The 20,447-nt window shown below is 56.5% G+C and overlaps 3 protein-coding genes across 3 annotated transcripts; 1 reads left to right on the forward strand and 2 right to left on the reverse strand.

Annotated features, from left to right (window-relative positions):
- Positions 1 to 3,261: 3,261 nt before the first annotated feature.
- Positions 3,262 to 10,516, reverse strand: VOLCADRAFT_120493 (uncharacterized protein). The gene is made up of 13 exons (XM_002947667.1): positions 10,229 to 10,516; positions 9,798 to 10,109; positions 9,101 to 9,265; positions 7,520 to 7,616; positions 7,189 to 7,346; positions 6,730 to 6,854; positions 6,175 to 6,412; positions 5,720 to 5,803; positions 5,385 to 5,465; positions 4,780 to 4,884; positions 4,481 to 4,614; positions 4,103 to 4,175; positions 3,262 to 3,758 (listed from the first exon to the last, which is right to left on the reverse strand). Exons 1-13 carry the CDS (start codon positions 10,379 to 10,381, stop codon positions 3,450 to 3,452), a joined length of 2,034 nt encoding a protein of 677 aa, XP_002947713.1. The 5' UTR covers positions 10,382 to 10,516; the 3' UTR covers positions 3,262 to 3,449.
- Positions 10,517 to 10,624: 108 nt separating this feature from the next.
- Positions 10,625 to 11,734, forward strand: VOLCADRAFT_103527 (uncharacterized protein). The gene has a single exon (XM_002947540.1). It carries the CDS (start codon positions 10,735 to 10,737, stop codon positions 11,089 to 11,091), a length of 357 nt encoding a protein of 118 aa, XP_002947586.1. The 5' UTR covers positions 10,625 to 10,734; the 3' UTR covers positions 11,092 to 11,734.
- Positions 11,735 to 12,540: 806 nt separating this feature from the next.
- On the reverse strand, positions 12,541 to 18,784 carry VOLCADRAFT_87866 (uncharacterized protein; the record flags this gene model as incomplete). Its single annotated transcript, XM_002947668.1, has 8 exons — positions 12,541 to 12,742; positions 13,068 to 13,189; positions 13,382 to 13,660; positions 13,871 to 13,988; positions 14,144 to 14,677; positions 15,360 to 17,242; positions 17,349 to 17,486; positions 18,722 to 18,784. The coding sequence occupies 8 exons, from the start codon at positions 18,782 to 18,784 to the stop codon at positions 12,541 to 12,543; spliced, it is 3,339 nt and encodes a 1,112-aa protein (XP_002947714.1).
- Between the last annotated feature and the right edge of the window lie 1,663 nt (positions 18,785 to 20,447).

Below are 20,447 nucleotides of genomic sequence, written 5' to 3' on the forward strand. Positions count from 1 at the left end.
TTGTATATACAAGAGGCGCAAAAGTGTGTCTGGTTCTGCTAACCCACAGCCCTGCCAGGAGACAGTGTCTCGCAGAAGTAAGTAGTCAAGAGGACCGCAAGGCAGAGCTGGGCACACGGATTGTGGTTTTGGATTCACCGTTCATTGAATGCTGCAGACAACACTTGAATCCAAGTCGTTGCCAGGAGTCGTGTCCTTGCTCGCGGGACAAAAATGCCGTCTCCGGCGTCACCTGCGTCCACGCGCCGTCTTTGGACGCTATCGAAGATATGGATATCCATGCGAGATGTGCCAGAGGTGGGAGCTTGAAACAAGAGCAAAGCGCAGCACAAGTCACAACTGCATTCGCAAGGCGCCTGGGGCCGAGCGGGGATACCATTTCGTAACAATACTATGGACGTTGAGGCAGTCGGCTTTCCTCCGTCACTGAATTCAGCCTAAGCGCATCCGCTCTGGTCTGGGATCCCGTAAACGCGCAGCTTGATGCGTTTTGATACCCGCATAAAACGCTCTACATAAGCCTTGGATTTAAGGGTCTGTCATTGACAGACGGCGCGTTTTGGGCAGCGGTGCTGACCCGTGGGTCACTGCGTCAAAAAATCTAAATGGCCATGGACGCTCCGTCTAAGTCCCCAGATCCTCATCTGTGCACTCGTTTGAATTCTCGCGAGGACAGGTAGCCGTCTTGGGATTTCTTGTGGCCGGAGCTGTGGGCATGGGCATTTACACCTACTACAGGGAGATGTGGACGTCTGCCGGCGAGTCGTTGTAAGTTGACGGCTGATACACCGCTGGCTGTGTCATTGTCACGCTAAAGGCGACTGTAAAGCCTGCCCTAGCTGTGACGTCCTTTGCCCAGTCAACAAGGACGGCTTAATAATCCCCGCAGTCCCAGCATTGAGGTCCGTCGTGATCCAGACAAGCAGTTGGCGCTGACCGGAGCGCCCCACAAGCCGTCGTTTTTCTATCGCATCGCCCAGGTAAAGTGCCGACGTAGTATAAGATTTGGAACGGACTGGGAGAGAGAAAGGGCCTGGTGAGGGTTTTATTCAGGGCGGGAAGTTTATGCTAATTACCATTCTGGCGGTCTGGCCTTGGCTTGCTGAATGTCTTGTTGGTTAGCTGGTTGAGCGGCCACACGGCGTCTTGGTGGCCCAGCCTTTCAACGCATGCGTATGCCGCGCGCTGCACACGGCGGCCTCGCGGGTCCCGTTCCCCCCTTGTGTCTTCCGGCAGTGGAAGGCCACAGACCAAGGCAACAGCATCGGCGTCTTCGACAACCGCGCCATGCCGTTCGAGTACAATCTGCCTACCCAGGTGCGGCGATGGGAGTCGCACAAGGAAATCTTGACTTCGTTTTGACGTCTGCCAGCCACTAGGATCCCTGTCTTTCCTAACCTTCTTTGTGTACTCGTCCCTTTACAACAACGTCTCTTGTGCCTAGGGCAAGGTTCATTCGGGAGCCCGCTACGAGCCAGATGTTTCCTCACAACCCGCGACCATGTGAGAAAACTAGTCGATGCGGTGTGGAGCGCCCCCAGCGGAGCAACAAGGGCAACTGTCAGGTCTCTGGAGCAAGGCATCAGCTGCTGCGGCGCGGTCTAGCTGCTGCGAGGTTGTGGGAGAGCTGTGGCCGATTTGGTCCACTACCACATTCCCGGGCAACTGTTGGACGACCTTGGACTGCGGCCGCCATAAGGCCCATTTACGTTTGGGTACGTGCAGATGAAAAATGCATTTTAGCGCTTTTTAGGCTTTCTAGGGAGACAAGGCAGTGTGTCCCGGGAAGTGAAGTATTGTAGGTAGAGGTCAGGTCATGGGGTCAGATGTCTCTAGAGGAGGGGAACATGGAGGAGGAAGAAGGAGGAGGAGGAAGGGTTAGGCAAGTTGCTATGCGTATTGACAGTTGTTCGACATGCCTTGATTGCTCGGCCCGGCGCGCGCCTTCATATTTTTGTGGCATCATGGGGCTTTCGGAATGGGACCTGAGCACCGTAGAGGACACGTGTATTGGGATTTTGGAGAGGATGCTGTCCATGCGGGCGAGTGCTGTGGTGTGTAGCGACGCTATGGTAACATTGCTGTGTCGCGACGCATGTGTTGACCATATTGGCTTTGAATCGTAATGTAACTACCACGTTGCCTCTGGTGCCACGAGGGGGAAATGAGAGCAGTGTGCAGTAGCCCCTGTGAGACCCGCCATGGCGCATTGCATGCACTCACGTGTTCATCCAAACTGGCCCCAGGGAACCCGTAGGGCAGCTGCAGTAACCCTTGCTTCTCATGACCACACATGGGCCGCTGTCCCAGAAGCTATCAGCTATGTAACCTTTTAACAACATTAGGTAGTTTATTATGAAACTAATTAGATGTAAAGGGAAAAGGCCAATATCATTCCCACCTGCGTACCATGATGAAAAGCACGACTGATTTGTAAAGCTGGTAAAGAACCGTAACCCCAGTACAAAACTCCTGTTCACCTGACTTACGTCAACTAGCGCACCCCCCTTTACCTGCAGGCATCGTCGTCCCTAACTGCGCAGAAGGAAAACACCTACCCAAGCATGCCAGCTCCTTGTGCCCTATGGCATAAAACGGGGGTAACCTCATCTTAAGCGTAACCCAGGGCGTAGGGGTAAGGGTTACCCATGTGGCTATGTACGAAGGTGGATAACCTAACCCCGGGGTAGGGGTAACCGGGCACGTGCCTCGCTCGGTGATGGTGCTTGGTGCTGTTGTCTCGCATCCGGCCAAGACATTCCCAGCCATACAGATGCACAATAAGGCAGGTACAGACGGGAGCTCAAGGCGGAAGAGCGAGACGGCGTGCGTACCAGGCAGGGTAAGGGAAGGGAAACAGCGATTCGCGCCTCGTTTGGGAGAGTGAGGATGCCAGGTCTATCGCGAATGTCCGGAAGGAAGGAAACACACAGCGTCACAAGCAGAGCTGCAAGGACGAGATGGAAAACCCAACACACGCAACAGACAAAATGATAGCGACAGGCTCCTCCCATGCAAAGAGAAGCGCAATCGTGTTCGCCTGGGAGCAGTTAGCTCTATCTTGTCTTTGCTGTAACTGTAGGCTGGCCATCATTCTTACAGTGTTTTGCTGTACCGCGCTGAGCTGCTACGGCCGCTGGTGCTGCTGCTTACCGGCCGCCAGCCAGACATGAATGCAAAGTTGTTGCAAACACTCGGGACCATGTCACATGTCACAAAACACTCTATGGAAAGGAGACACGAGTCAATGGTCAATCATTTACGAGTTGAGTTTACAACAATGTATGAATTCTTGTGTTCCACTTCCGCAAGGAAAGCCAGAGCGAAGAAGCACACGGCCCCAACCACGAGACCTGCAAAGGACACAACGCGCATAGCGTTGCGTCAATCCACCAGCGTTTGTCCGCCATCTATCAACATATCCATGCGTCAAATCGGCCACATGCACTTCACCGCCGCACTTGCCGCACGACACCCTCCTCGTCATCCAAATGGCCGTCGTCTTCGTCATATTCTAGTTGCTGCTGCGGCTGCTGCTGCCGTACAGCAGCGCCTCCTGCGGGCGCCCCTGCCGGGGCCGCTGCTGCATCCTCCGCTGCATAGTCCGGTTGCTGTCCCGCGTTCACCCAGGGTAACAGCGAGCGCAGCAGCAGCAGTAACGGATTGGCTCCTCGAAGCTGCTCGTCGGTCATGGCCGGGGGTCCGCCGCCGCCGTTGGCTTGTTGTGGTCGCTGCTGCGCTGCCAGGATCATTTGCTCCTGTCCGCGGGAAGGATGGCAACAGAATAGGGAAACACATTCGCACACAATACTCGCATCGCAATGCAGGAGTTGCCGGACAAGCACATGCGAAGGCATTGGCATAGTCTACAATACTTCACGTACCAGACCTCCTGCCTCCAACCCGCTTTCCCCCCCAACCTTAGTGCACATGCCCCGGTAGCTAGCATGTGCACCTCCTTCCGTCGCCTCCTTTCTTGCGACTAGAAGCCGCCCTAGCCCCCCGGCTCACCTCCCTCCCTTAAGATCCAACCTACTTCTTCCCGCTTATTCCCGCCTCCCACCCTCCCTCCCCTCCCTCTACACACTTTGCCACAACCTACCTGTAGCTCCGCCAGCGCCTCCTCCACGTCCTGCATGGCTCCCCCTCCCTGGACCGCAGCCTCAACCTCCTCCCTACAAGAATGCACGAACGATAGAGCACACAGGTAGCGCGGCAGGTAAACCCGGCGATTCCGGGGAAGTTTATGTTGCCTTGCTTGCGGGTGTTGGAGGGAAAGAGTATTAAGACCGTCGAAATCCCCAGAGCCCCTTTAAGTGCGCCCGGCCTTCCACTCCGCCCTTTACCGCATTTGTGCACCGGTAGTTGCTCTGGAGGGACGTGACCACTCCTGTGCAAGACGGGCCCTCTGATGCCCCACGACCCATTTGCTGCGGTGCCGTCTTTTAGCCGGTCGGCCCCTCCTCGCCCCTCCTCTCACCTGGGCAGTGCGTTGACGGCGTCGCTGAAGTCCGCCAGCCTCAGGTGGCGGTACTCGTTGGAGGCGGAGGACGGGAAGGACTCCCGCGCCAGAGTGCGCCAGTCCGCGGCGCTGATGCCGTTGGCGGGGGCGACCTGGCCCCAGGAAGCATAGTGGCAGATGGGAGGAGAGTCAGTGCAGTGGGTCAGTGCAGTGCGTCAGGGAAAACAACAAAGTACCGCCATGCTGAGACCCGCCCATTTCCCTCGCCCGCGCGCCGAACTGCATCACTGCGCTCTTGCTGCGCTGCTACACCGCACCTTGCCATCCGCCACGTCCGCCGCCTCCTCCGCCGCCCTTCTCAGCAGGGCCAACAGGTCGGGAGGCTTCCACAGCTCACCACTGCGCTCCACGTACAGCCCCACCTGCGCCGGTGGAGATGAAGGTGCCGGTGGTGGGGTCTGAGTGGAAATGAACATCCAGGCGCTTCTAACAAAACCCAAATGCAGACGCCCCCGAAGGCCTAATGCTTACTACTGCTACCGCTACTGGGGCTTTTCGTGTAAAGGGCAAAAGACGCGCGCAGCGAAAGGCGAGGGCACGGCCAAGACGCACATCACGACGCGGAGGTTGTGCTGGTGGTGGTAGTGGCAGTAGTTGTAATGGAGGGCAGACAGATACGGGGTCACCGGGGTCTTGGAATGCAGCAACCAACAGCGTCAAGCACGAGAAAGCAACACACGTATGACCCAACACCTGTGTGGTGATGCCTGCCTTCCAGGCAGTCCCCCAAGACCCACCCCCACTCCGCCCTCTGGCTGCCCGCCTTGATCATTAACAACCCCCGGACCAGCCACATGTGCGGGTCGTCTCTACCAGCTAGGGCCCCCACCCGCACCACCCACTCCCTCCCTCCCTCACTGACCAGATGGGACAGGGAGGTGCTGCCGCCATCTGAGGCTCCACTGAACAACCTACGGGATAACAACTCCTTCCAGTGCGGCTCCTGGAGGGCGCCCGCCCGCAGGGGGAGGAAAAACACCAGGGGGGGGAGACAGTTCGATAAAGGTATACAGGAATATAGACAGACGGACGGACATGCAGACAGGCAGGTACACAAGCGGAAAACCAGGCAGATCCGCGCATGGACAGTTGCCAGCGGCGGTGGCAGGAGGTGGGAAGCAACATGGTGTGTGTCTATGATCTGAGCCGCGAGTGTGCCTACGCTGCTCCGGCCGTTCCGCCCTGGTGGACCCCCACCTTGGCAGCGCCCTTGTCCTGCAGCTTGGCGACCAGCCGGGGCAGCACCAGCGGATGCAGCAGCAGAGCCCCAACCAACAACTCCTGTGAGCGGAAGGGAAGGAAGGGAGCTGCTGAGAAAGGGTCGTCGGCTCTAGGCGCAAATGCCGCTAAACCACTACCAGCACCACCACAACAGCAATGGCGTATAGAGAGGCTCCTTTACACTTGGAGGCAAGTCTTAAATATGCCCAATGTCTTAAATATGCCCAATTACAGTTGTTAACCAAATTTGAAGTTATGCCCATCGAAGCGATTCATCCAATCTATTTAGTACGCATCTTTTGGCGTCGGCACTCTGCATCCTCAGATCCGATTCCCCGGGGGATATCACGCTGCGCCACGCAGCAGGACCGAGCGGCCCCACCAACACCCAGCCCTTTTATGTCCCACCTAAGGGAACCCCCCCTCCCTACATGCGGAGATGCGCCCGCAGCTGTGGTGCTGGTACCGTTGCTGTTATTGCTACTGCTGCTGCTTGCGCCTGGCTGCGCTCGCTCCGCAGCCGCCGACGAGCTCCCAGGCTGCTGTCCCTGCCCCTGCTGTTGCTCTGCACGGTGCGCCGCCATGGGCAGCGCAAAGGTGTAGTTGGGCAGCAGCGCAAGTGACCGGTTGCCCTCAAACTGCAGTACGAACCGCTGCAGCCAGTCGTACCTACAACGTACACGTACGTGGGCGCCGCAACACAAGGCAACATAAAACAGGGTACAACCGGTTGCTGCTGCTTAACCTTTGCTGCTTTTAATCGCGGTAATTGTGGCGGCAAATCGTCGGCATCATAACTATGAAAACCGCGCACAAGCGCACATCCAAAAGCTGCCAGCCCAAGACGCCCGGCAGCTCAGGCAATTCCCCCAGGTAGACCAAACCGTGTATAAGCCCTCTCCACACCCCCTTCATCACATCCCGCCCGCGATGAATTCTTTTGAAAGGCCTTTTGCGCTACCATCCTATGCTTCCCACCCGCCTACCTTCCCGCCCGCACGGCTAGGTAGTCTATAAGGCACAGCGCCCCTAGGGGGTCCTCGGGCTCCAGCACCAGCAGCAGCTTGCAGCACTCCAGGGCGGCACGGTGACAGCCCCGCCGGCTGAGAGCCTGGCAGGTTTAGGACACAAGACAGGAGCTGGAGGAGACACACCCGCAAACAAACAAATCTATCTCTAAGACAACCAACCAAAGTCCGATAAACGCGGACAGAAACAGAACAAACAGACAGACAGTTACAGAGAGAAGGGGTTACTGTGTCAACAGATTGGGACCAGGGATAGACACAAAAGGGAGTAGTGTCCCGAAAGGCAGGAAAATCAAGGCACAGAGACCTAAAGGTCCTACTCCGTGAAAACATCATCTTCACCGCGTCCCTGCCTAAGGAAAGCTGTCCGCCTGGGACGCCAGCACCCCACCCGCCATGGCTCGCATACCCAAACACCTGCACGTGGCGAAACAGCGCCCCAAACAACGCCCTATTTTCCTCCACTGAGTAGTCCAGACGGCATGAGGCGGTGGCGGGCTGAAAGGAGGGGTGCCAGGCGGACTCCAACATCCACAAAGCCCTTTCCAGCATCTCCTCTGCATAGGAGTTCTCGCCTGAGGGAACGGCAGCGGGGAAGGAACTCAGCTGAATGGATCGGCTACAGCACGCACGCGTACCACGAGTCACTAACTGTAAGGAGGAGGAGGAGGAGGAGAGGAGGAGGTGATCATATCGGGCAAATGCGCCCGCATGCATACGTCACCTAGTGCCGTACAGTCTGTCGTACCCATGTGGCGGTAAAGGTCGTGCATGGCTAGCAGTGAGTCCACGTGGTACGGCGCCTGCTGCAGGAGCGCCGCGATGGTTGCCGGATCGTAGCTGGCCTGCGGACGTGATGGAAAGCATCATGCGGTAGGGTAAGGGTAAAGCAGGAGCTTATCACGGTTACACGGTTAGTTATGTCAGTTATACGGTTCCCACATTACGGCTTCGCTGCACAGTAGTATAAATTGACAAATCGTCTCGACAAATAGTATAAACGAAGTCAGCAGTCCTGGAAGCTTGGTCCCAAATAGTTGCCGCCAAAAAAAAGAAGGCGTGCAATACCGGGCACGATGAGAATGTCTTTCAAATGACCATTCGTCGAGAGAATACCAGATGCGGCAGCTAAGGAAGATTGCCCGGTATTGCGGGAACTTGCCTGGCAGCGCAGAAAGCGAGCCTGTGTTTCCCGGTAATCAGGGCTGTAGACGTAACGGAATGTCGGCACGCCGGACACATTGCCTGACGCAACCGGGCGCAGGGGGAAAGCGAGGGCAAGGGAAACGGGACGTAAGGCTTCTCAGTACAGCTTCAGCTAGAGGGGAGCGTTTAAGCATACGTGTGTGTTAACTGTATACGCGTATTTTTCCTTGGTCGTCTTTTTGGCGACCAACGCCGGGCCCCGACCCAGGAGCCGGGGGCATCATTACTGGCAAATGCAAACGCCCCACCGAATGCCATGCAGACAGAGAGACAGACAGACAAAGAGAGACGAATCCCCACGTAGAGAAATCTCTTGTGGCCAATTGCCAACCATGGCATCTTCCGATTTCATTCCATCTCTATGCCCATGGACAGCACCCACTTTAGGGCCGTTGAGGGGCCTACCGCCCTAGGGCCAAGGTACGGACCCACGGATTACTAATTGCTCTTTCCCTACCACATAAGCTCACCTGCCATCTCCATGCTCAACCCGCCCTCACACGGTGGCCAGTGCTCCTTGGGCGCCACCAACCAGCCGCGCTTCAGCGCCAAGCCGCGGCGTCGACCCGGCAAGCCCCGCGTGGCGGCACCAAAGCGACGCGCCTCCGCCGCCGCCGCGCGGTCCTCCCGGTCCACTGCTGCCACTACCCCGGAGCCGAAGATGCGACGGAGCTAGCAGTGGTGGGCAGCGGCAAAACACGGCGAGTAATCATATGTAGAAGTGGGAATATAGAATATAGACAACTGCGTGCCGTTACACAGGCAGGGAATTAAGCAAACCGTCCAACTGGCACGACCCGGAACGACGCGAAAACGGCCCATAGGATTAAGGAAGGGGCAGTATGTAACATGCGTACGCGAAGTGACGGCCATGCCCATGACCGTTGGACATTCAATGGAATCCATCTTTCCTACGCACATAAGGCAAATGCGAGCTAGTAGGACGGGACGCATACGGCCAAGTGGCCCGCGGATGGTGTGTGGGCGGATGTCTACTGACACGCCCCTAGTTCTGTTATTACATATACATCATACACGTACCACATGTTCGCGTCTCGCTGGCCGCGTGCAGAGGCAAGGATAAGGAGTGACAAAGACACCGTGCTGTCACGGTCCAGCTCACCTCCTCATCGCCACGCAGGCCCTTGACATCCACGCACAAGACGGACGGCTGCCCCAGCAGACGGGCCCCAGCAGCAGTAGCACCAAATGCCCTGGGAGGGCTTGCAGAGGCCGCACTGCTGCTGCAGGCCTCGCGTCCGGCAGCAGCAGCAGCTGACGGGAGCCCCTGCATGGGTTGGTTGGTAGCAGCGCCTCTTAGCGGATGATCATGCTGGCATCACAACAGCAAAATCGTGGCGGCCCCCCGGACTAGGCCTTGGTTCGTAACTCATGGCAACCATCGAAATAATCCACCCGGTTCATGAGCCTTCGGGTTCGTTTGAATCGTACTCGCTCTCTGAAGCTTGTAACATCCATTCATCCAAATAAGCCACCCGTACAGTTTCTGTTTGTTTATAACGGTGCGGCGCATTAAGGTGCTCACGGACTATGACCCAGGTCCCGCGCGCCATTTGGTGTGCAGACAGTGCTGCTTGGGGACGGCGTGTATGACGTGACGATATGCTCCGTAACACCCACCGAGCACATTTTTTGCGGATGTTGGACACTTCTGGGCACGCTTTGGATCCTATATATGTCAGGTTAAGTCGTTTTTATCAACAGCCTCACAAACGCGCACTATAGCAGGAAGCAGTGGCGGAAAACCGCGTTCTGTGTTCCAGCTGTGCAAGTTCCGGTATTCGACGACCTTAACTCACCGTCGCCAGGTTGAGCTCCCGAACGATTGCTTCAATGTCTTCCTCGAGGTTCCCGGCCACTGCCGTCGATTTGCCCTTTGGGGGTTTTGGGGAATCCCCGCCCTCCGTGTCTGCGTGTTTGTTGCCTTTCCCCCCCTTCTTCTGCTTTTTGGCTACCGCCTTAGGCTTGCTGGCCACTTTCGGTTTCGCTTTAGCTTCCTGCTGCCGCTGCTTCGCCGCACCGGTATCGCCGCCAGCCGTCGGTTCCGTTTCCCCCCCTTCAGCAGCACCTCCTGACCGGTCGTCGGGGTCGGACCCGCCCCCGTGGTCCTCCTGTATATATGTAGGGTTACGCGCGGAACGTTATGCTATAACATAAGCCCGAGCGTTTTGAGGTCGTCAACCAATAACATTGTGTGAGCTGTCTGGGCTATCTCCGGCCGCAATCTCACCTCATCGCTCAACAAATCGAAAGGATTGAAGGGAACCTTTTTGGTCTCCACAGGAACCACGTCATCCTCCTCCTCTAACTCGCCAAGTTTGGCCTCCTGGCTGCTGTGTTTGCTGGCCTGCTCCTGAATTCGCCGCAAGTGCCGCGTTGCCATCTTCCAACGCAACCACCATCAAATTTACTGGACGCCGTGGCACTACACAGTTACACCCAAGTTATTTGACACGTTGCTCACACGGGGAAGAAAGAAATGATAGCATGTTTATCTTTCCTTCACTGAAGTGCATCGCGTTAGGCATGTTTACACCTGTATCTTACTGCTGCAAGCTAACTGCATTGGAACCAGGTTACCGTACATCAGCGTCCTAGCCAATACCAAGCTGCAGCCATTCTATAGTGGATTATGGCATGCTTTATACAGGAAACAATAGGTTACGAGTCTCGTCTAGTCGGGGATTCCATCTTGTCTTGTGCCGGCTCTGATTTCCCGGCACGAACTTAGCAACAATGTCAATGAAGACGCTTGCTGATTATATTCGATGGCGGAACAAAGAACCTGTGAAGGCAGCGGTCGAGGAGTGGCGGCCTCCAGTTCCATACGTTAACTATGACAAGCCCCAGACCGACGTAATCTCCAAGCTGGATAAGGACCCTATCATCCGGCGTGTCCTCATTAACCCCAAGCTCGCGCCTCCACGGGCATTTCCGATTCTCGGCTCGCCAGCTTATCAGTTCTTCGCGGGTTTGTGGACGGGTGCCATGCTGACGTTTATCTTCACAAGCAAGCCGCTAGGCAGGAAGGAGGTTGAGGATCTCGTTAAATATGACCCAGCGTATTTCCCGGAGTATGCGAAGTCGCACTGAGCGACCTGGGCAGCGACATGTCAACCCGCAAGGGGGTCCCGTCCCGAGCTTAATCAGATGGATGTTCTCTAAGACGCGTTTTGGTGTACGATATCATGGTATGTAGCAAGCTGGACTGTCGAACACGGGGCTGTTGTGATGGTCTAACAGTTCGGGTCGACATGCTTTCGTGGGGGGAAGGAGCGGGAATGGGTTGTGGATGAGTTTGTGTTTTCTTTATGTGAACAGCGTGTATGCGTGCACAATGGTTTTACAGATTGCGCTATCAAAGGAATAATCTCTCCACTGCCGTTGTAACTGTGGTGGTTGTTTAACCGCTTCGCTTGGACAACGCTAACGTTGGACTAACGCTGCAGCCTCCGGGACAGAATACATGCAACCATATGGGCCAAAGGTGCACCCCGTGCCGTAGACAACTGATTTCCATGTACACGACGCGCCCGGAGTTTGATTGCTGCAGAATGGGCTTCCCCAAGCGAATGATGTCTGTACATCCTTAAGGGCAGGGGCAAGAAGCAGCAGCGACCCTTGGACCCGACAAGCTTACGTCTGAAAGACGGGGGTAGGGATACAGTATCACGGGGGGCTACACTTGTCCTACACCTGCGCCATGTCCTACACCACAGCCATAAGTATCCGTCCTCTCGCCCAAACAGCAGGATAACGGTAAAAATCACGTTTGCACCTCGCGCAAATAGAACAGTTTGTCGCTCTTAAACTGCTAGTCAACACGTTGCAATTAACAACCAAGCATTAAGTGAAATGGACACGCGCACATGCTTTGACCTCGATGGAGGTCTCTTGCGCAACCTTGTCCAATTACAACACAAGGGAAGAGGTAGAAGGGTATCGCCGCGAATCCTAGAGGACCGCCAAGAGCCTAGATAGTGAATATCCCATTTGTTTGTTTGGGAGAAGCTGGTGACATCGCCAGAGTCTAGTGCTTAAGAAGAGCCAGTTTCCGCGGTTCCGTTGCCCGACGGTGGCTAAAAAAAGATCTCGGCCTCGCTTACCTTTACTCACGTCAGGTCACGTTGGTCCACACAAGGTCAGGAAGCCGAGGCGTCAGCAGTGCTGTCAGCAGCCCCGTCCGTTCTCAGGCAGTGCCGACTTGTTAGTTCTCCGTCGGAGAGGGTCACTGTGCAACAGCCTGGAGCTGCAGGCCCCTTGCGAGCTCAACTGGTGACATGGGTTGTGTCATGAAGCCCAAGCGGCTGATAAACCTTCGCTTGGCCATGCAAGCCGGGTGCATCCCACACCAACGCCATACCAACGGGATGCACTGTGCACGGCCAACGCAATGCACAACTTTGTCCAAAGATCAAGCATGTGAAACCCGACGTTTCCCATAAACTTGCTGACACGGGCGATTGCACATCACCGGCGCAGCGCATGCCACACACAACTCCCCAGCTCCCAAATGACTGTTCAGGTTGCCCTGCAAACCCCTCAGCACTCCTCCGGCGGCCTCACAACGGCTACCGCCGCAGCGCGCTGCTCCTGGTTAGGGCCTGCAGCTGGATCGTCATCCGGCGTGGCGGCGTCCTCAATGCGCTGCAGGGTCTCAATGCCGAGCTGTGTGCACCTGTAGCAGAAAGGGTTGCCGCGGCCGCCCTGGCCGGTCCGGACCAGCTTGCCCTGGTTCATCAACCTGTCATGCATTTCGAGGTACCGGCAAACGGAAATGACAACACGCATCAGGCGGGAAGTCTTGACCTTCCCGAGAGGAGCATAGAGCGCATGACCATGGCCAAATATTGTACACGAATTCACGGTTGCACAGCTAAGTAACAAACAACAATTAGGTGACGACACGGTTGGATGCTTCGGTCAAATGCAATCTTTACGTGGGGCTATAGGAAGGCCGAGCATGACGCTGGAGTGCAACGTTGGAGCAGGGTTACAAGGCAGGTTGCAAAATCCGACTGCATCTTTCCTCCTAGTGTATCACCATTCCACAGCACAGCACAACTCACAGCCGAAGGGCCTTGGACGTGTCTGGATTGTTGCCCAGCGCGTTGCGGATCTCTTTCTCGTAGACCAGGTCATGGTTGACCATACGCAGAATGGTAACGCAATTGAGGACCACCTTGGAAATCTGTGGAGGTCCCCAAAATCAACAGTGGTGGAGACGGGAGGAAATCCATGCCGGTATGTGGGGCCTAGTGAAATGCAACGAACAGTCACGCACAATAAGCGTAAAGCTTAGCACGAGGTTAGGGCATGTGCGGCCATGCACAGACATGGGACAAAGAATGAGCTCAGACAGGTAGACCGGTAGCCTTCTCACCGTGGCAGGATCGCGCGTTTTTCGCTTCTTCTCAGGCTGAGGAAGCTCCTCCCGCATCATAGGAGCTTTGCGTTTGCGTGTCACAACGTCCGTAATAGGCGCGCAGCCTTGCCGGCCGCCGCGGTAAGCGCGGCGCGCCGCAGCGCCCGCCTCGTAGTCTTCGTCGCTATCGTCGGCAACATCGCCCAAGTCCACGTCCTGCGCTTCCTCCTCTTCCTCCTCGTACACCGGCTCCTCCAGTGCAGGCCCAGCATCGTCGTAGGTGTCATATTGGAAGGCCTGACAAATGCAGGCAACGGAAAAGACGGGCATTGAGCTGAGGTGGAAAAATCTCCACAGGCTGGAGACCTGAAAACAAAAAAGGGTCCCATTAGCACGTGCAAGCTGGTCGTCCATCATACGGCATGGGCCTTTTGGGAAGTTGCAAAAGACCATACCCTGAAGCCCGTTTGCTGCACCTAAAGCCCCATTTAGCTGGTGTGTACGTACCGGCGCATAGCCTGGGTGGGATCCCCTGGGATATTCAAGTGTCATGATGGCGTCCTCAAACCTGGTATAGCGTATAGGGGGTGTACGAGCATCAATCAGCTCTGATGTCATGGGAAGTCTGCCGGGCCGGGAGAAAGATGCGGGGACATGGGGGTAAGGCTGATACGACGCTGCATAGCATACAGTGTGCCGTACTATAACATGCTCTGGTGAACCACAACGACAGAAACCATCCCCAAGACATGCATCGTGCATACACCTTCTGAATCTGACCCCAAGATGACCCCGGCCCGGCCGTTAAGTATTCTAACGCCGCCCAGGCATGCATACCGCTTTGGCAGGTTAATGACGCGGCCACCACCACCCAATCCATTGTCCGATGGGCGCCGCAGCTGTTGCGGCTGTGCTGGCGCTGCCAGTTGCTGCATGTGCTGTGGGTAATGGACAAGTTGCCCAAGGCCCGCCATTGGCCCCGCCATGGCCCCAGCGCCTAGTCCCCACCCGACGCCTTGGTCGCCGTTCTCGATGAGGTAGCCGGGGTCCGAGCGCTGGCGATTGTTGCCGGGAATCAACGCCCTGCACTGGAGAGCCGTACGGTCTGACCCGTTGGACGAACGCCGCGCCCCCCCAGAGCCCGGGAACATGGGAGGCAAACCAACATGCGCACCACTGCCGGTGGAGCTGTCGCGCCCCATGGCAGCGCGCTCAGCCGCGGCCATGGCCGCGATGAAGGGATCCGGCGTTGTGCCGGGCTGCTGCTGCGGGGCCGAGTCAGCACTACGACGCTTCTTCAGCCGTTGTGTGCGCCTGCTGGACCAAGCAGTGGAGGGAGAGAGCAGAGGCAACAGCATTGAGAGTGAATTGTTGACATGAATGGATTGAACCACGAAGTGACAAGCGGGGCAATGCAACCATGCAGCAGGGATGATGGCGTGCGACGGGTCGCGATGATTACTATCTGGGACGGCCACGATGTTCTCGCCACATTGGATGGCTACAGAAGTTCCTTCAGGCAAGGATCTACAGCCCAGCACACTGCACATAAACAGACGAATGCATGCAAAAAAGACAAACGAGGTGGAGCCCTAGGCTTTACGACAGGTAAAACGGATTTAAGCCAATGTTCTCTGTGTAATTGAGGAAGACAATCGCAGGCGTTTAAGCGCCGGTTCCATGTGTTGTTGGTTGCCGTAGATTGATTGGTCTCAGAAGGCGTAGAAGCGTGTCCGGAAGTTCGCGACCTCATTTGTCAGTACTGCACCACTGCAGCATGGGCTTCTACCATATCGGCTGGCAATCATAAGCCCGCATTCGGTGGACCAAGATCTCCCTCCTTCCTCCCCAAGGTGTTGCCAGGTACCCAGGTCACCGACGTTGCAGCTATGCGCCTTTGTTTCCGGCATACCCCGTCCCTCTTAGCATAGCGACAACTACACCAGAAAGCCTTAGGCAGCAGGATGTTCATTGCAGTCAATCTGGGCCAGCCTACCTGGACACATTGCACTGGCCGTCCGCAGCCGCAAACAGCTGACCCAACGAGCCGCTGCGCTGCATCTGAAGGGATCCTGGGCCCTGTGCCTGTGCCTCCGCCGAGCCCGGTCGCTGCATCGCCGGGTCAACACCGAACGGTCCCTTGCCCGCACCCACAGGCATGACGTAACCAGAATGTTGTGGCTGTGGAAAGGGTGGCCGCCGCATCGCTGGATGCAAGTGCATCTGGTGCTGCGACGGCATGCCACCACCTAGCTGACCGCCTAAGCTCGATTGTGAAGGCCGCCTGCGCTGCGCTTGGTGCATCTCAAGGGCGGCATGATCTTCCTCCTGCAGATCCTCACCCATCATCATGTGCTGGTGGTGCATGGCAGCCGCCATCGGGTCGAACGGGTATGGCCAGGCCCCCGACGGATGGAGGGGGGGATAGCCCGCCATCATAGGAGGTGGTGGCGGGTGCGCCCACTCATAGCTCCCAACGCCGGGCATTGGCCCGCCGACCGCATGCGGCGGTGGAGGCACCGCATGTGGCCAATGTGCAAGTTTGTGCATGTGCATGTGCACAGGGCCGCCCTCCGGAAGGACTTCGCCGCCTGGGCCCATGCCAGGCGGCGGCAGGGCTTGCACAGGTCGCCCGGACGCGTCAATGCACGAATTCTCGCCTGCTGCCAAAACGTCCTCGGAGCCATCGGGCCCAGCAGACGCCCGCTCGCCTGACGCGTTTCCATGATCTGCGGCACCCGGTCGCAATGTGATCACGGCCTCGAGCCCCACCTCCTCACTCTCGGAACCTCCGCTGCTGCCGTTCACCTTCGCAGCCTGCCTCGCAGCTGAAGCGGGATCCGTACCGCCATCCGAGCCAATGCCGCCGCAGACAGCAGTACCAGCGGAAGCTGCTGATGCCGTGCCGTCGCGAGGATGTCCGTCATGCGGCTGCTGACCGCCTGTCCCAGGTACGCCTTGCGGCATGTGATACATGCCGGGATGCATTGCAGGATGGTGACCGCCGTACGGTGGCGGCATGTAGTGGTAGGCCGGATGCGGGTGGGGTGGCGGTAGTGTAGGATGGCCACGGTAATAGCCCGGTGGCGGATAGCCGGGATGGCACGGGCCCATCGGCGGGAAGCGTCCATCATGGGGGTAATAAGGCCCGCGATGGGGCAGATGATGCACCGGCGGGAAGCCGGGGTGGAACGCGACCATGTGCCCGTGGGGCCCGGCCATCGCCGGGTGGTGATAGGGACCAGGAGGTGGCCGCACGTGGGGCGGGTAGGGACTCGGCTCGCCGTATGGGCCGTACGAGTATCCACGTACGGCTGGCATGGCTGGATGGTGCACGGGCATCTGGCTGCTGAGCACAGGCCCCGACGATGTAGCCGGTTGTGCTGGAGGCGGTCCAGGAACTGCTGTGGCAGGTACGGGACCGGCAGGCTGCGTCTGCGGGGCCCCGTTGCCCTGGGCTGCCGACATAGAGGTCGGTATCTGGGCCGGAGGCGCTTGGGCGGGGACGCCCTGCTGCGGATTGGGATAGGCTCCAGACTGCTGAGAGGATGGCAAGGCCGGCGGCACAGCCATAGGCCCTGGAGGCCCGCCAGGAGGCCCGCCTGGAGGCTGCTGCTGGCTGAGCATCCCGCACGCCGCTGCAGCGAAGTCCCAATGTGCTGCTGAGATGGCGGACTGCGGCCAGCGCGCCGGCGGAGGTGCAAAGCGCGGCTGAGGAGGTATACCTTGCATGTGCATCATGTGTTGGTGGGGATGCTGGTGGGGGTGCTGGCTGGGCGCCGAGGCTTGAGGCTCAGACGGGGGTAAGGGCCCGGCTGAAGCTCCGGCGTCGGGTCCTCCCTCATCCTTCATGTGCATGGACTGTTGCGGAATAGCTTCCTGCGGAAAAAGCGAGCAGTAACGTTATTCGCATGAAGCAGTTTCACACACGCCGCAGAGGCTGGCCATATGTTTGTTCCCTTCCATTTGAGACGCTATTTCTTACCTGCCCCTTGGGGGCCTCGCCTTGCGGTTGTACTTCGGCCGGGGGAGCGGCATGCTGAGGCAACAACCCGAGGATTCCCGCTAGCTGCAGGTTTGACAGCATAGCCTGAGGAAGGTTGTTTGACTCAAATGTATCGGGCTGGTTGGCGAGGAAGGAAGTGAAAGCAGCCGCTAGGTCGGCACCATTATTAGTCGTGTTGACAGAACCTCCATCGGGTAGTGGTGGGCCACAAGCTGACTGCTGGGCAACACCTCCAGGATCTTGTTGGTTAACGTTGGTATGAGCTGCGGCTGGTGCAAACGCACTGGCTAACGCTGGGTCGTTCGCCGAAGCCATGCCCCAGCTGCTGCAGCCGCAGCTGGCGAGATCCAGTCCGCGCTCTGACCGCGACGACTAAAGTCGATAATGGTAAAGTGCTTTCTTGGCTACCAGCTGACCGACTGGATTCGGGGTGGACCGAAGGAAAGCGGTCGCGTGGACTTCCGTTCAACCTCGTGGAAGGCTATCTCCAAACCCATGGTTGCTGCATCCACAACGTTCAGTGTTTCATGTAGCATAAGGCTTATGAGCCTTGAGGTTTGCTGCAGCGGTGGCTGAAACCTCGTCGTTAAGTGACCGCAATCAATCTTTGACGGGAGCTATGCCCCGCGTGAACATCACATCAAGCTACGTAGAAGAATAAGATCATGTAAACAACAGAATGCTGCTTGCAGGTGCGAAGGGTGGACGCCCGCGCAGCTGTCATAGTTCACGTACTGTAATCAAAAGGGCAAAAGGCCCCACCCTTCCAGGAGAAAACCACGCCCTCCATTCGCTCATGCTCCATTCAATACATGCTATTCATGCACACGCATGCCTCATAGCTAGCTGGCCCCGTGTTCAATCTGGAACTTGCACCCTGTCCTGCCCCAGCACGAGCGCTTGCCAAACTATCAGTACTGCGATTCACAACTTGCTGCGTTTATGTAATATATCTCGCTTCTCTCCATATGTCGCAGCTCAAATTCCCAAGCCTGGTATTATTTACGGTCGGCATGTTTGGATTTTCTTCAACGAGCTACGGAGAGGACGTAGAGACGCGGTGTATTTGTATTGCCACAAAAGGAACAAGTTCAGAAAGGAGCATATGCTGTAACGCCAGGGCCGGCTGCGCACTTGGAGCTAGGGACGCCAAGCGGGTAACTACCCGAGAACCTGGTACCCGACGGCGACGCAAAGGCAACTCGGGCCTGTCCGACCATGCGGGTTTGCGGTATAGTCCAGGCACTCTTCAGAATCAGATGTCGAATTGTGAATTCTCAGAGACCAAGCTATCTTCTCTGTTTACACCTTTCCCCCAGAACTTCTCCATTTTTTCCTGACCGTTTCCCCACCGCGCATCCCCAAGGGACGTGTGGCAAATTTTTTACCACGGAGTTGCTCCACAGCAGTAGCATTGTTGAAGCACAGGAAACTCCAGCGAGTGTCCCTGTTTAATACAAAGTTCCCAATAGCAAATTCGCTCACGTCTATATAAACTCATGTAACACCGGAATGCACCCCTCAGTAATTACTTTATCCTTGCATGCAGCTGACTCACGAAGGTAAGCTGGGACGGGTATCACCCTCCAGTGGATTTCCGGCTGGTGCAGAGGCGGCAGGTGAATCTCGTGCTGCCTGGGCGTCGCATCCGAACGCGTCCAGGGCCTCCTTAGAATTAGGCTATCCGAACTCCTGCCTTAAGATCACTGGCGCATATACGTGTTACACGGGAAAAGGTATACAATGCGCTCCCTGACGACTTTGGGGATAGGTTGCAATGTAATATCCTTCGGCCCTTACAGCATCCTTACTATCAAGGCAGGCGAACCGCTACGCCGGGTAAGCTTGTGCAAGCCTGTCCCAGTAATAAGAGTTGTGACGAAAGTAAATCAAAGAGGCTATGAAGGCAAAGTGCGGTCGACAAGCTCGTGCGTCCTTCCTGGTTTCGAGGTCACCAGCAGTCCGCAAAATAAATTGAGTTTAAACGCAAAACGCAGCGGCGCTCTGAGTACCATATACCGCAGCTTGGGAGAACCCCATGCGCTATTCGTACCGCGTCGTACCCATGGTCTGAACGACAGCGCATGCACATCACATCCTCCATGCACATCCTCCATGCACAGCGCAAAGCATGCACAGCACATCCTCCATGAAATAACAATAATGGACGGAAAAGCACCGAGTCATAGTATACGACAGCCAACTTGAAAGTGGGGATTTGCAATCAGTCCTCCGTTCTTCGCAACGTCAGGTTTTATTACGAGTCTGTAGCTTTGCCAAGCCTACCCCCTACCGCAGCACTTTTTACCACTGCAAAGGACGGTATCTATACCCTGATACACCTTACCAGCTAAAGCAGTTGGCAATAGTTAAGAGGGGCCAATGCACTACTGCTGATTAGCCCACCTCTTCCGGCCACATGGAAGCTAGGGAAAGGTCTCGGCACCAGGATCCGCACATGATGAAACCACATTATAAGGACGGCGTGGAGTTGCTAACGACAACAACAAAGCAACAGACAACGTAGAGTAATATACCTAAGCTTTTTAAGAAGTGATTGCTCTTGTAAGCGGCAAAAGTTAAGATCAGATGGAAGGACAAGAAAACCTTTGGCAATGCGCCAGGACTGCTGCATGAATGCATAAAAACAGAAGACCGTAGGTTCCATTCCATAGCATGGTTAAGAGTTCCCTTAACGGTATGCGTATGGTTTGAAAGAGGTCTTCAGATTCGCGTAAATCACTGTAATAACACGACTTCTAAAAAAATCCAACCGAGCCGGTTTTAAGTCGCGATCATCCCGGCCCCAACCACGAACCATCAGAGGAAAATTTGCAGTCACCAATATACATCCTGTCAATAGCATGCCTCAACTTAACTCAAGTACCACCCAAGACCACCATCTGCTAATCCTAATCGATCTCATAAGACCCCTGTCCGAAGCAATCCGAGCAATGCTCTCAGCCGTCCGCCTTAAGTGCGCTACTATCCAAGAGAACACCCGCAACTTCTGCCATCCCGCCTATTTGATTGCCTTCAACACGGCAGACCTCCCCCATCACCTCACCCTCCTCACTT

Source organism: Volvox carteri, assembly GCF_000143455.1.
Source record: "Volvox carteri f. nagariensis unplaced genomic scaffold VOLCAscaffold_7, whole genome shotgun sequence".
In the NCBI taxonomy this organism is placed as follows: domain Eukaryota; kingdom Viridiplantae; phylum Chlorophyta; class Chlorophyceae; order Chlamydomonadales; family Volvocaceae; genus Volvox; species Volvox carteri.

What these genes read in the sequence shown, in the direction of transcription:
- VOLCADRAFT_120493 (XM_002947667.1), bottom strand. Translation starts at nt 10,381, where the DNA reads ATGGCAACGCGGCACTTGCGGCGAATTCAGGAGCAGGCCAGCAAACAC. An exon ending in CTAGCCGTGCGGGCGGGAAG is followed by an intron (nt 6,413 to 6,729) that starts GTAGGCGGGTGG and finishes TGTACGTTGTAG; the next exon opens with GTACGACTGGCTGCAGCGGT. An exon ending in GCACCTCCCTGTCCCATCTG is followed by an intron (nt 4,885 to 5,384) that starts GTCAGTGAGGGA and finishes CCACCGGCGCAG; the next exon opens with GTGGGGCTGTACGTGGAGCG.
- VOLCADRAFT_103527 (XM_002947540.1), top strand. Translation starts at nt 10,735, where the DNA reads ATGTCAATGAAGACGCTTGCTGATTATATTCGATGGCGGAACAAAGAA.